Consider the following 16,062-nt stretch of genomic DNA (forward strand, 5'->3'; position numbering starts at 1 on the left):
ATAATAATAATATAAGTTGACATTTTGCAGTCTGCTGCAACATCCTTATTTCTATAACAGTTGGAATTTTTTGAGAAATGACCTTTTATAACCGTGATACATCAATTAAGTTACAGAGTTATTTAGGGTATGGACCATAACGTCAGTTCCTCAGATGTAGGCCTAACACAAAACACAATGGGACAACAATGACATGTTAACAATGCATTATAATTCAGTTTATCAGTGTCATGGAAATGGCTGAATGGTGTTGAATGTCATCCAAAGGTGTTCTATAGTTAACGTGATTTTACATAATATGTTCAGTTATTAGAATTTATAAAACAATGGATAAATTTAACAATTATGTCTTCACTGATGAGCCTAGCGGCATTGTCAGCTTAGCGTTAAATTTGAAGCGTTCCACGCATTAAGCACATTTTTTAAAGGCGAATATTTTGTAACCGGGACACCAGACAGAAAAATTACTGGCACTTATTATATTTAATTTGCCAATTTTTTTGTCGGACTATACTGCGTATCTAACTTCTGCTCATAAAGTAATCTCTGTAATATAAGAGAAACCTGAGCTGCTCCGTTTTCACCGACATACCTAATATGGTCCCAGTGTATTGACAGGCTGTAAACCAGACTCGTACTTTAAGTCAATATGTTTTGGACTCAGCTATATATGTTTTCAGTATTATGTTTTCGAAAATATCCCCATCAAATGTTGCATAGTTTACGAAATTCAAATTGCAACGCTTTGTTTCCTATGATCGAGCTCGTCCGTAGCAGCTCCATTTTTGTTCAGGTACGTTTCCATTGGATAGTTTCAGTTGAAGTATGCCACTCCTTGGTGATGTAATTACTAAGTGCAATATTTTAGCATCAACGCACTACCACCAATAGTAAACAAACTAGTGAATAATGTTTTGTAAAATAACAATTACTTCAAGCATATTATGTTTCTGATGTCGTTTATGGACCTGTGATTACTCACAGTGCAGCTCGATATTGTGAGATACAAAGGTGGACCATGGAGCTATAAACAGAATCTTGTTTGCATGAAAAGACCCAATAGAGCGGGATTTCCGCACTGAGTTCACAGGAAATTCTAATTTTAAGAACATTTGTTGATAGATGTTTCCTGTGTTGTTTCGATTACTTCAGACGTTCCGTTTTCTAGCGTGGGCTCTATATGGCGAAGTATAGGTAAAGCAAGATGTGATATTCACCATATATAATTAAACTAACATGTGCATGTCACTATAGTTTTTTTGCTGACAGAGCAAATCATTTGAAGGGATTTATTCAGCAAGGTTGGCCTACCAAGAAATCCGGTATACATGGGGGAAATAACAAAATATTTCATGTTTCGAGATGAACTACATGGCTGTTCACGTGGTCGTTGTCCCTGACATTTTTTAACAGCTAATATTATTGATTTTGCTTATCAAAGGCACCAGGGATATATAGGTACCAACAGCGGCTTCGTGAGCTGTACTGTTGGCCCAAAATGGACGGGCAAGTCCTACAGTCACGTGTGTCAGCCACATGACACGTCATCATTTAGTAGGGAGGGTTTCCCAGGTGAAATGGTTACCGACAATTGACCTCAGTTTACGTCTTACGAATTCCAACAATCTTTGAAGGAACGGGACAGTTTTATGCTGACAGAGCAAAACATGCAGTACTTTGTAAGTTTTGTAACTTTCTAGTCGGTGATTTAGTTCGTGTGCTGAAAGCTGGGAATGTTCCCAAAACTTACTTGACTGATGACGGCAAAATATGGAATGTAGAGCGCTTGTCCAGATGCTTGGGTCAGAGCGAAGACAGTCCATCTTCTTCTCTCTCCAATACACAAACAAGTCGTTCTGTCAGGTCAACTAGACCCCCTAATTGGACGCATGGCTTTGTTTTGAGTTAGTTCATCAATTTTACAATCTAATGGTCTATAATTGTATGGTCTCTGATTGCACTTAAAGTGTATCATTTTATTTGTTGGTAGTCTGTACTTGCTATAAGAACATGTTGTCATCAATTTTGTCGCAGGAAGATGTGATATCCACCACAGTGGCGTAGCTAGGGGGGTCAAGGGTGGGCAGGTGCCCCGGGCGCCGGGTTTAGGGGGGCGCTGAAATGGGAGAATGAGAGTAAAAAAATAAGCACTTTTTAGAAAAACATTACGAAATTGATGTATGTCATCAGGCATGCATATTTTCCAGTTACTAATAAGAATCTGAACTGAATGTAGTTGTTTTAATTAGCAAATTTATAGATTGTAATTTCTTTCAGTCCATTTCGAACGTTTTTTCTTTTTTTTATATTCTGTTATGTATACTGTAATGACTACATGTCACGGAAATTTCAGTATACGGTTCCAAGGCAGTAGATTTCTAAAGGTGGAAATATCATAGGTGTAGGAGCACAATTTGATTTAGGGGGGGGGGGGGTGGGTGGGGCTGTAACGACTTGCCCGAAAAATATAACAAAATTTTTTCGCAACTTATTTTTCTTTCAGTAGTGGGGGGGGGGGGCGCAATTTTCTACTCTTGCACCCGGGGGCCAAAACCTCTAGCTACGCCACTGATCCACCATGTATAATTATATTACCATATGCATGTCACTACACTGCTTCAATGCTGACAAGTTGATATGAGCGACTCCTGCGAGTGACCCCTGCGTTGACAGATACTGACCACCTGCTGTGGACGATATTGACCACGAACTGTCATATATCTTATCTCTAGTTAGTTTCACACATACTGTAGATATATATTATATACTCATTGTAAAAGAGATTCAGAATTGGTACCCGATCGAATAAACACCCCCCGAAATATACGACACAAAGTGTCGAATAGAGGATCGATGTATTAGTATAGTCCCGACAAAGCTGCAGTTTCTTTCGGAAGCGCAGAACTCAGTTCAGAAATCCAAAGATAAGATGAGAGAATATTTAAAATGTCCAGTAACTTTTATTCTATCACTCCTTTTTTCCGCACACAGTCCCAATTCTTTCACTCAATCTCTCAGGTCTCCATAAGTGTGCAGCAACTTCACTCAGCCACACCCTTCATATTTCCAACAGCCAGCACAACAACACAAGGTCAATTCCAAAGTCAAAGGGAAAGTGAACTCCCGTTTTCTCACAAAATATCATATAAGTCTACATATAGCATACACTGTAGAAAAAACACACACACGTACATCTCTAACCCCCCTTGACCCCCATCTCCCATTATCTCTCCTACATCCTGCCTGACCTCTCTAAGCACACCAACTTTCGGACTTTCACTGGCTCACACCCTAGAATTCCATCTCCATAGCAACAATATTTTCAAGGTATGGTTAAAGAGGTGTATATATTAGAAAAGGAAGTTGATACATACAGATTGTTCATGCATGGTTATAGAAAAAGCTTTTAAGTTTGTTCTCGACACAAAGGAAACTAATACCTTATTGCTAAACATATACTGAAATAAGAAATCATGAAGGAAGTCCAATACTTTTACGAAAAGACAACACTTATCCTGGTATTCATCCCTATTCATGTTAATTTCAGCAATAAATTGAACGATGCAAAATTCATCATAACCTGAGTTTTCAAAAAACGTTACATGACTATATTTACATCAGTACAACTGCACGGCTACGACGCAGGCTTGTTGCATGCTTCATATTACTCGAAAAGAGAAGAAGAATACTGACGATTGAAGATGCATTTGCATATGCTGTGGTGGCTGTGTTACTTTTAACAGTCCTTATAAAAGTACTAATTAAGCAGAGGGCAATTGCGTAACCAGAGCCGAAGGAGCCAGTGAAGGTTTTCCTCATACTATTAGACATAGACCTACTAAACATATAGAGCGAGGTTTCTCTTAGCAAGTTTACTTTTATTCAGTGAGTTTCTACGCACATGTTGAGTTACGAACTTAACACGTGTTAGGCTGAAACTGAAAGGTTATCTCCCGATTGCTGAAACGTGATAAAGTCATGAGAATAGCATCAGTTTTTTTTTGGATTTTTCGGATTTTAACCGACGGGCTGATTCGAGAGGTGAAAATGATGTGAATGATTGTGCTTCAGTTCGCCATAACTTATTTTATAAATCCTGCATCTTAAAGGGAGTGAAGATTCGCGCACAAAGAAACGTCTGATATGCCGGTAATCTGACCTAGTTTCGAATGAGGTGTGACAGAAGTGTTAGACACCACCACCGATCCCAGAAAATACACACACAGCTTGCTATACCGTCAGACACTAGTGTACAGTCAATACATGCAGCTACGGTCAATACCCACAACATAGTGCACATAGCAGCGATGGACGTCTCAGGTCCAGATAAAAGATAACATTTAGGTATCACGTTTCATTACTGTCTGCACTTTGCAGCGACAAGAAAAAAACTTCACTTGCAAGCAACAGAAAGTTACCTTTTGCCAGAGGGCGGCACGCGGTTTGGGGCTAGTCTTCAATGGAATGTAGAGCCTCATCTATGATGTCATCATGAAAAGTCATATCATTACAAATGCAGTTAATCTAACCTTAATTCTCTGACTACTGGAGATAAACCAAAACAATCAGCTCGGAACTCCTCACCATCAGTGAAGGCTTGCTACGCGTCCTGTAGAGGGCGTATCGCTGAGTAAATATCTCTGACGGATCAGACTAAAAAATGCGGTGTATTCAGTTCAATAAAGCTGTGTGGGACGGGGACGAGGAAAATAGCGTACTATAAAATTGTAATCAGTCAACGTTTTACACTTGAAACCTATGCAGGCCTCTCTTCCTACGGTAGGGAATACTTCCACGGAGTACATTTGCTCCCCGGCATTATCAAAGTCTATGCGCAGCACGCACGGAACCATGCGCTACCAGGGCTGCCAAATTGACCAATTTTCGGCCGAAAAAACACACATATTGTCTGAAGAATGGAGTCTAAATGGGCAAAAACAGGGCAAATTGAATAACTGAAGTTCTATTAGGAAGTCCACTACTCGGTTGGCCCTACAACTAATCACTATTTAATTCGGGGTGTGACATTACAAACCTTATGTGAAAGTGGGATTTTGTATATTCTCCATCCGTACCGTCCACCCACGGAATACACAAAATTCCAGAACAACAGTAGATCTTGCTCACTCAAAAAGTTGTACGATCCCCGTGTTTCATAGTATTTTCCTGATAGATTTATATTTTGAAGTCGCCGAGGTCTACTCAGACCTACGTCAACATTTTGGACATAAATTTTGAACAAAATCTGGCAGATTGTATCTTCGTTTTGTCCGGAAAGTGGCCTATTTCCCCTCGATTTTGGCCGACAACAAATATTTCATCTGGCAGCAACGTGCGCTCCTCATTAGCTTACGAGACTGCAGTGCTAGTGTCGAGAGTACCATTTCAAAACGGCTGAGGTTAGTTCCAAGGTGTTTCGACAACACAGCTAGTTGACCTCTAACGTCACTTCCGTTTCAGATTCGCTGATCGTATTGTGGAGTTTTGGGATGTGTTGGGGATAGAGATGGAGATGCTAGTTACTTTTAGAGCATTTTTAAAACGAAATGCATAAAATCAAGTCAGCAAATGATGGAAAACGAAACATTCAGTGTGCGGTACTAACTGTTTGCATCACTAAGGTAAGCGAAACCCTCAGATCTAGGCTCTAGGAAAAGATGGTACACGAAACACTCAGTGCGCTGTACCAGGTGTCTGAATCACTGTGTCTGTGATGTGGTGTCGAAACACCCTGCATGGAATTCCAAGTGTTTGAATCACTGTGTCCTGGTGAAACCCTCAGAATGCAATACCAAGTTTTGTTGTCGAAACACCCTGAAACTAGCCTCAACTCGCTGTGTTGTCGAAACACCTTGACATTAATCTCTTTGTTTTCGAAACACCTTGAACCTAGTCTCAACTAGCTGCGTTGTCGAAACACCTTGACCAACTAGCTGCGTTGTCGAAACACCCTGAAACTAGCTGCGTTGTCGAAACACCTTGACACTAATCTCTTTGTTGTCGGAACACCTTGAACCTAGTCTCAACTAGCTGCGTTGTCGAAACACCTTGACCAACTAGCTGCGTTGTCGAAACACCCTGAAACTAGCTGTGCTGTCGAAACACCTTGACACTAATCTCTTTGTTGTCGGAACACCTTGAACCTAGTCTCAACTAGCTGCGTTGTCGAAACACCTTGACCAACTAGCTGCGTTGTCGAAACACCCTGAAACTGGCTGCGTTGTCGAAACACCTTGACACTAATCTCTTTGTTGTCGGAACACCTTGAACCTATTCTCAACTAGCTGCGTTGTCGAAACACCTTGATCAACTAGCTGTGTTGTCGAAACACCCTGAAACTGGCTGCGTTGTCGAAACACCTTGACACTAATCTCTTTGTTGTCGGAACACCTTGAACCTAGTCTCAACTAGCTGCGTTGTCGAAACACCTTGACCAACTAGCTGCGTTGTCGAAACACCCTGAAACTAGCTGCGTTGTCGACACACCTTGACACTAATCTCTTTGTTGTCGGAACACCTTGAACCTATTCTCAACTAGCTGCGTTGTCGAAACACCTTGATCAACTAGCTGCGTTGTCGAAACACCCTGAAACTAGCTGCGTTGTCGAAACACCTTGACACTAATCTCTTTGTTGTCGGAACACCTTGAACCTAGTCTCAACTAGCTGCGTTGTCGAAACACCTTGACCAACTAGCTGCGTTGTCGAAAAACCCTGAAACTAGCTGCGTTGTCGAAACACCTTGACACTAATCTCTTTGTTGTCGGAACACCCTAAAACTAGCCTAAACTAGCTGCGTTGTCGAAACACATTGACACTAATCTCAGTGAAACCCTCAGAATGCAATACCAAGTTTTGTTGTTGAAACACCTTCAACCTAGCCTGAGCTAGCTTTGTTGTCGAAACACCTTGACATTAACCTCAATTAAACCCTCAGAATGCATTACCAAGTATTGTTGTCGAAACACCTTGACACTAGCCTCAACTAGCTGTGTTGTCGAAACACCTTGACACTAACCTCATTGAAACCCTCAGAATGCATTACCAATTATTGTTGTCGAAACACCTTGAAACTAGCCTCAACAAGCTGTGTTGTCGAAACACCTTGACACTAACCTCAGTGAAACCTTCAGAATGCAATACAAAGTTTTGTTGTCGAAACACCTTGACACGCAGCCTCAACTAGCTGTGTTGTCGAAACACCTTGACACTTATCTCAGTGGAACCCTCAGAATGCAATACAAAGTTTTGTTGTCGAAACACCTTGAAACTAGTCTCAACTAGCTGTGTTGTCGAAACACCTTGACACTAACCTCAGTGAAACCTTCAGAATGCAATACAAAGTTTTGTTGTCGAAACACCTTGACACGCAGCCTCAACTAGCTGTGTTGTCGAAACACCTTGACACTTATCTCAGTGGAACCCTCAGAATGCAATACAAAGTTTTGTTGTCGAAACACCTTGAAACTAGTCTCAACTAGCTTTGTTGTCGAAACACCTTGACACTAACCTCAGTGAAACCCTCAGAATGCAATACAAAGTTTTGTTGTCGAAACACCTTGACACGCAGCCTCAACTAGCTGTGATGTCGAAACACCTTGACACTAACCTCAGTGAAACCCTCAGAATGCAATATTACCAAGTCATCATTCATTCACTTCCCATGCTCCATTAATCCAATGCTTTATTCCTCACTGTGCCCCATTAATCTACCATACCCAATTCATCTAACACACCATTCACATACCTCCATTCATTCACCTACTAACCCCACCCACCTTTTGCCATCCACTGATCTACCAAATATACTTCTAACCATTTAGTCAGTCCAACCTTAATTACAACCTTTACTCACTCTATTGCAATTCAACACACCTAGCCTTTATTTTAGTCTGACATAAGTTTCTAAAAGAAACATGCTCAACTTTTTTCCCATAGACACCAAATAGGGCTTACCTATTAACCAAATCAAATGTTATAAAAGTCTATTATATTTCCACTCTATTCTATTGACACTATTGTTTTTCTCCACTTCTTTTCCAGACGCTTTGTGGAGGTTGATCTGACAGATTTACATACAGAAGGACGGCTAACGTGTGAACATACAGAGAGACAAATGGACCAACAGACAAATAAACAGATGAACAGTAATGGTGTTATGTCCCCTCTTCACCAACTTTGTCGGCAAAGAGATAATAAGTGCTTTGCATAAGGACATAACACAGGTGCATTGACCAGGAATCAAACTAGGAACCTCTTGCTGTGTGGCTTTGCTAAAAACTTTTAAAAAGAAAAGTACTAATAACTTTGTGTAGGTTTGGGTTAACTTACTTTCCTTGCTCCAATGCAACCATGCCTGTTCCATTTTAAAGGCATATAAAAACTTCTGTGTACCTGGAAACACTGCATGCAGTGCTTGGTATTCTTGTTCGGAATAGTCAAGCATGAAGAACTTGGGGTTCCATTCAAGGTTCCATCTTTGATGATGTCAAGGGCCTCTGTTATCACAACAGTCGTTTCATTCTCTGTGATGAATTCAGCCACAGGACTATAACCAACCTTGGTCCTCACAAATACCAAGAACAGGCAGAGCATATTTTGTGGTCTTGTAGGTGGCATCAATGAGTACCATGTCTCCATAACGCTTTAAAAGCTGTTGTTGCTGGCTGGTCTGATGGATGAACAGGAAAGCAGTGCTTTGTCTGGTGTCATAGCTGTCATCTTCCATGTCATCCCTATCGTCTGTTTCTTGAACAATACCTTGTGTTTTGGGCTTTCTATGTGTAAATGAGCGATTGTAACGATAGGCGTATTCTTGTGTGGGCGTACATGTATATAGTGTAGCGTTAGGCTATGGTGCGCTTGTAAGCGACGCATCGCTGTTTAATTACGTAACAGAGGTTTCAAACGTATCAGGCGCGGCGCGCTGTTTGTGGTGCGTGCATGCATCTGGTGTGAGTGTGTGCGTGTGGTGTGATAGAACTTTCTTGTGTATGAAAAGATTTGGCAGAGCTTATGAATGAGGCGGTGAGTACGGATGGTTGACCGGCCAAGACTTGTGAGCGAGTGAGTACGTTTGATTCTTATGTATTGAGCTTGTGACTTGTAAGTAAATTATGCTTTATATTTTATATTTAGTTTGCTCCAGTTGAGTTGTTAATTTATTCAAGTAAACCGTTGCTCCAGTTGAGTTATTAAATTATCCAAGTAAACCGTTAATCTTTTGTTTCTGCGTTATCTTTGCAACTTCTCTCCCCTGAGTCATCATACTTTTGGAAGGGCACGCCAGTATGGGAAACCACTAAATTTACATATGGATCGGTACATCTGAGATAGCTGTTTGTTTTGGCTTGTCTGAGCACTTGTGACGAAAAAAACAATCTCGGTTGTTTTCACTTTGCCATGCCTTCATTTTTTCTTCTAGATTGAGTTGGTCAAATTGTGAAAACCTGCCTTTACATAGTGCCAGCTGTATGCAGTTTCTTATTGTTCTGTTTGTGGGAAAATATCACCTGTCATGTTTCAGAGGATTGGAGTCAGGACAAAGCTCATTATAGACAAAATGCTCAAGTGTCTTTTCATAATTCCTTATGATCTTGTTCCTAACTTCACGATGAATATAGCAAAAACTGCAATTTTTTTTACAAATGTCACAATGTGACTTGATCCTATACAACAATTCTACCAGCCTAGATCAGTTTCTTGAATATGTGGCTTGATGCTTGTTCCTCTGGGCTATCTATACAGAGCCTCTTCTTCCTTCACAATTAGATATTATGCAGCTCTACAAGTGAAAGCATGATGTTGGGTCTGAAGTGGGTACCAGCCTACCAGGGAGAATAAAATAAGGAAGGTGCCTCTGTCCATTAGAGAAAATTGTGGTTTTATTAAGCCCCTATACGTAATATGGTGAAGCTTTAGTAAGCCTATATCCAAGTAATGGTTTTTGAGGAAAACCTGGGAGAGGGAACAAGGGCTTCCCCCCCCCCCAACCACCCATCCCCTTTGGGAAATTTGTATTTCTAGTTGTGTATTTGAAAATTTGCTCAAGGTCTGGGAAACTGGGACAAGACCTTATGCACCTGCCCCCACGCCCAGATTCCTGTCAGTGGGTTTGTTTGTACCTCTTGTGTACCAGATAAAAACTTCACAATGTTAAGTATGTTATGATTCTTGCATTGTATGTGTAACAAAGAAATATAAAATAAATAAGTTTTATCTGCTTGTTAGAAGTTCCTACACTCTTTTCCTTCCTGAAGCAGGCAATGTTTTTGATCCTTCCAAGTTTGCTGGACTGAGCTGCTGCAATTTTCTTTAGACCTAACGTACACACTCCGCCAAGGTTTTGTTGCCAATCAAAAGCAGCTGGTAGTGAGCTTTAACAACATCAGCTCCCAGTTTTCTTGTTTAAAAAGGCGGGCACTGTCTTATGTGTTGTTGAAGAATTTTACACATTTTTTTTTACATTGTTGTATCAAGTTAACTGTAAATTAAGAGACCTTTTTGTACTGGAATTGCACTTCCAAGTGTATGGTGACCCAAGATGAACAAATTTCTATCATGGGATTAGCCTTTTTTTCTATAGCAATTAAGTCACATGCACAAATGATCAAATTCTTCTTGGCAACTGAGTGGCTTAATCTTATCTGTTGGTGGACTTGAACCACCTGCTGAATAAATTCTGCATCACCTGAACAGACTTTTATTATGGCCAAACAAATTACCAAGAAGAAATAAGTTACTTAGATTGACAGTTCACTGGCACCTTGAATACTGAAATTAGCTTCTACCAGACTTCTGTAGACCTAACGTAGTGCCTATCTGAACTTATTTATTGTTATTATTAGTTTAGTTTGGTAGAAAAATAAGGATCAGGAGGGGCACTCAATTCCCAAGGACCCTATAGGAGAGAAAAATCTGAAGACATAAACACTCAGACCCGATTACAATGCTTAAAGTGCTTGTCCAAAGCATCCTTAACCCATTCACACTTCTTGCAAGTACAACTTTCTCAGGCAAACCACTGTAAGTTTTCACAAAACGTGCAAGCTTACCCACCAATTCCATTACGACATATCCCTCCTGTCCTGACAATACACAACATACCCCGTCCAGGTGAATTCCACGAGACCGAAGGTCTGCAGGACCGAATTTCCGAGAACCGATGGTCCGTGAGACCGATGGTCTATGGAGCATGCCCCCTACTGTAAATTCTTGACTGGTGGACGTCCCTGCCCCCCCCTACCTTAAAATCTGAAGAGGTAAGAGAAAACGGGCGATTTAATCCAGTTTAAAACACTTTTTTACATCGTCAAATTACAAAAATATTATTTGAACTTCGAGTAGTCTAAATAATTTTGACTCCTTACAGAAGTAGAATCGAAAACCGCAACATGTTCCCTTGTTATAGCGGATACTGTCATTATTATCCCATTTTACTGTGAAATCAGGATTAATTAGGGGTCAACTTTTAACCTCTAGCCCGTAACAGTTGACACAATTTCCTCATAATAAACCAAACGTCTAATTTACTTCCTAAAATTTGTACATTTTGTAGCACAAACACACAGCAGGGGGGTTAGACATTTGAGAGCGGGGGCTTTTGCCCCCTGCAACCCCCTCTGGATACGCCACTGGTGGAGGCCTAGTATCAATGCAAGCTGCCCCAGCCCCTTGCGCAACTCACTGGTATCCATTATGAAAAGAAATGGCTGTAAATTCTTTTAAGTAACGCTCTTTATCAAGGTAATATTACCAGTAGTAAGATTTGTCTTACCAAGTGCTATTATAGGCCTAGTAGTTTAGGTCTCCCGGGGCCTAGTATTTAGTAATAGTTTCGGTCTCGCGGACCTCGGTCTCGAAGATCTTCGGTGTGGCGGACCTTTTTACTTTCGGTCTCGCGGACCTTCGATCTCGCAGATCCTCAAGAAGAACAGTAAATTCAGCAAAAATTTTACAAATACTTCTAGCATTGGTAAAGACAATCTTCAGCTTATCCCTGTAGTGTAACTTGTGTAACTAGGCCTAGGTGTACCTTAGCATGCCTCCTGATATTACTAGAAAGGTGGGGCTTATTCACAGGGCAGCTCTGCGAATAGCCAGACACATACACCTTATTCACAGGGCAGCCCTGCGAATAGCCGGACACAAGTATCTTATTCACAGGGCAGCCCTGCGAATAGCCAGACACATACATGCTTTTAAAATTGAACTGCTGGGGTTCCAAAAATTAGCTTATGAAGTAGCTAAGACTATTTGGGCCTTAAAGGTTGGCTTTTTCAAGGCCCCTAAACTGACTGGTATCAATAGCCAAACCTAATAATAAACCTATTTTCAAAATCGTCACAGCCCTGCGAATAAGGTGTCTGTGTACGTTATTCGCCGGGCTGCCCTGCGAATCACTTCGTATTAGAAATGACTTTCCCTCCTTTCAAAACACCTATAAGCACCTCCACTAGAAATATAATTCTTATCAAAATTTATGCCTGCCCCCATCGACCCCCAATTTCGTTTAAACATAGCTGTTCAACAGAGTAATTCACCAACCATTAGGCTAACGGTTATGCCGTTAGGCCTACAGTACCTTAGGCTACGTCTTGGGGCCTAAGCTGTGGCAGCTACAACCTGCAACAAAGCCTGGCTCATATAATTTTCTCAAACGTTAAAAGTTCAAGTCAAGAGAATACAATTAGGTATAATCTTTACGTCCAGGCTTCAAACCCATGCTGCCCAGTTGCCGTCATCTTCAGGTTAATCGTCAGCCTGCTGAGTAGCCGTCATCAACAACTTGTACAAGTAATTTACACTTTCCATTTCGCGCCATTGCAACAGGAATACCAGAGAGGGCTCTTGAAAACGGAAGTACGTCACAGGTCAACTTCTCTGTTGTCGAAACACCTTGGAACTAACCTCAGCCATTTCAAAACACCACTAAACATTTTACAGGTGGAAGACGAGCAGAATAAATTTTAACCAGAGATTTCTGAGCTGGAATTTTCTCGGCATAGGAGGTATCTTTATTATTTGACTCATTTTGTTCGTTTCTAAAAGCTCGGAATAATGCTGAGATCTCCTGTGATGAAAGTTTAGTCGTATCAAAATATTATTAGGACTAGTTTCGCGAGACATTGTTTCAAGTATGTAACGTTACTAAGTTAGGCCTAGCTTTAGTTAGGGCTATGCATACATGAGCTTTGGGAAGATACTTCTCAAATGAGAAATTATCATAATACACTCACACCCTTAGTACTCTGCAGATGATCTCCTGGTGTACATGATTGTGCATAGGCTACAACATGTGTAATGTAGTAAGTTGCATTATTTAGACAACATTTGACTTTTGACCTGTAATTCTATCTTTGCCTAGTTGCCAGATGAATCAGAAAATGTGGCAGCTAGATGAATAATGTGGACAATGTTGTACTGTAGGCCTTGAGACTGGTCTTGGTCTTGATACTACTTTTTGCTCAGACTTGGTCTCAGTCTTGAACCTTTTTGGTCTTGAATATTGAACTGGTCTCAACGTGAGACCTGTATATATTTACCAGTTTCCAACACATGGTGAAAATCATATATTAACAATTTAACATCGAAAAATTGTCTGCTCAGAATATTTTTACTATAGCTGTCATATATTTTATGGTCGTACGGCTGAGTAGGTGTTTTCCAAAATCAGGACAAGAAAAACATTTAAAAGTAACATGAACCAAATCATTACCATTATTTTTTGACCCACATGATCTGATATACATGTCCCTGAGCCTGACAATCCCAAACGGCTTAATAACATCAGAATTGTTTTCGGATATAAGCTAGGTAAGCAATATAGCTTGTGAAGTCTCAAAGTTCTATAGTACTACAGCCTAGTAACCTCTTAGAAGCATTTTTGTAACTTATTTTTGCATGATGAGAATCCTACAATATTTGTATAAATGGTTTTCATTTAAGGAACTACAATGAACCCATTGAAGAGGCCAAAAGCTGGTGAAACACAAGAAGATTTGTTAAGGCAACAGGAAGAATTCCTAGCTCAAGGAGGCAAGCCGGCAGCGATCGTGGTTGAGAAAGGGGATAAACGAAGAAAGGATGTTGATCCAAAAGCAGAGAGATCCTTCACATTTGCTTCTGTGAAAAAAGATGTTGTCAAATTAGAGGGTAAATTGGCAGAGTAGGAACCTTTAAGAGTAAACAAGTTTCATGACATATGGTGTGATGTGGTATGGTAAGGTATGGTATGGGACAGTATGGTATAAATTGTTAGCACTTTATGTGTGAGAAACAAGATCTTTTTAATGTAACATTAGTGAACCAATATGGGGCAAGGGAGGTTGGGAGGGGGGCTCTGTGGATCTGTTCTTTGAGGGTTGCTTGCTGAAAGTGAGCAGAGCACAAAAATGGAAAATTTTTACACTATTCATCAAGTTTGTTTTGTTCTGTCCTTGATTATCAGGAATGTCATCCCTGGCAACGGGAGAGCCTTCATCCATCATGAAGAAGTCTTCACAGTTCAAGGTGAGCTAGGATGGTTCTAATAGAGAATATTTAGCCTGTCATAAATGATGTGTATACATACTGCAATATACAAGAAAATAGAATGCCTATGTTTATCATAATATGTATGTATTTTTAGATCCTCCTGCTAGCAGAAACTTGCGAAGAAGCCATCACTGGCTTATCAAAGCCGCAAGCTGACGGAAGTCAGTTCCTTAGATTCATATTTTTCAATTGTCAACAACTCTGAAACTGGAAGACATACATTAATCTTGGAGTAACTTGAACTCGGGACCTTATGATTGGAAGGCACTGGCATTCACCACTGAGCTAACACTCCTAATATTGATATATTCAGTTTGTGATTGCTCTTGTTTGGAAACCCCAAGACAACAAGGGACATAGTTTGTGTGCATGGGGAAGAGGGGGGGGGCGGGATGTGCCCTCTTGCTCAGGGGTGCCATTGCTTGTGAGTAGTTCTATATTTTCATTATAGTAGACTAGATGTAGATATCCACAAAACATTATTTCTGTTAATTACATATTATTTTCACCACTAGAGCACTGGTAATGTCAGAGGTCAAAGAGTCACTTTCAATGTAGAAGATGGTGAAGACCCAGAGGAAGTAATGGACAGTGAGTGGTTTATTTATTTTGTTTATTCATGAATAGCATGAAGTTCACATCACGATTTGGTGCATTGAGATTAACATTGAATTTATATGGATTAAGGAGACGAGCAAGTAAAGTGATTAGCTCAAAAAGATATTATGCCCCTCTGGTTTATCAAATACATTCAATTCCATGGAAGGGTGTATGACTGGGTTGCTTCTGTTAGACTATGTGCACTGACATACTGACATGTTCGTGGTCTGTCTGTACCATGTGCCATTGTGTTATCTGGACTTATTGATTGGGAAACGTGCTCATGAACTCTTCTGAAATCAGATGAAATTAAGAAAGCAAGCACAAAAATTACCGACTAGTTACATTCATTCTTTGACAATTAGGTAAATGAGAAAAATAGGCAAAGATTTATTAAGCAAGGAATTAGAGGTTTACTACCAACACGGAAAACAATTTATCTGGTATCTCACTGCAAAATGGTCAAATTGCTATACGAGTGCAAGGATGTGCCGCAGGTTTTCTTAAACAGGAGTGATAGTATTTTTTTTTAAGAGACAAAAATTCAGAGACTACTACACAAAATTTGAACATTAAACTATTCCTCTCAACATCAAGATCTACTCTTGCTCATACAGCCAGTGTCTTATTTGCTTCTCTCTGATTAGCCCAAGAAACACTTGTTGAGACTTTTATATTGATAGCTTAAAAACTGTTTTGTTTTTCTCCCTCCACAGGGCATGATACACATATAACTACAGTACTGTCAAAGATAATGGTAAGTAAGCTTTAAAATCCAGGCAGGGATTGGTCAGATTATTGAGTTATAAAAGAGGGAGCAGTAAATATGAATGACATGTATATTTGCTTTATAGGTTTTACTGACCATGCACAGGATATATATATATGCATTAATAATATGCATGAGTTTGACTTAACTTTAGTTTAA

General features: G+C 40.2%; 1 protein-coding gene and 1 long non-coding RNA gene across 5 annotated transcripts in view; both read left to right on the plus strand.

The window, feature by feature from the left end:
- Positions 1-5,405: 5,405 nt before the first annotated feature.
- Positions 5,406-9,218, plus strand: LOC139970800 (uncharacterized). Its single transcript, XR_011794218.1, has 2 exons — positions 5,406-5,621; positions 8,043-9,218. It is a non-coding gene; the product is annotated as an uncharacterized lncRNA (long non-coding RNA).
- Positions 9,219-12,857: 3,639 nt separating this feature from the next.
- LOC139970792 (RNA polymerase II-associated protein 1-like) overlaps positions 12,858-16,062 on the plus strand; it is a 102,454-nt gene continuing 99,249 nt past the window's right edge. For all 4 annotated transcript variants that reach the window (XR_011794215.1, XM_071976801.1, XM_071976803.1 and 1 more), the window contains exons 1-5: positions 12,858-13,009; positions 13,947-14,153; positions 14,449-14,510; positions 15,050-15,125; positions 15,851-15,891. Coding sequence is in view for 3 of the 4 variants with exons in the window: in XM_071976801.1 (XP_071832902.1) it covers positions 13,955-14,153; positions 14,449-14,510; positions 15,050-15,125; positions 15,851-15,891 (378 nt within the window). In the remaining variant the exon portion in view is untranslated. The remainder of the gene's footprint in view (positions 13,010-13,946; positions 14,154-14,448; positions 14,511-15,049; positions 15,126-15,850; positions 15,892-16,062) is intronic.

Source organism: Apostichopus japonicus, chromosome 8 (genome assembly GCF_037975245.1).
Source record: "Apostichopus japonicus isolate 1M-3 chromosome 8, ASM3797524v1, whole genome shotgun sequence".
NCBI lineage: Eukaryota > Metazoa > Echinodermata > Holothuroidea > Aspidochirotida > Stichopodidae > Apostichopus > Apostichopus japonicus.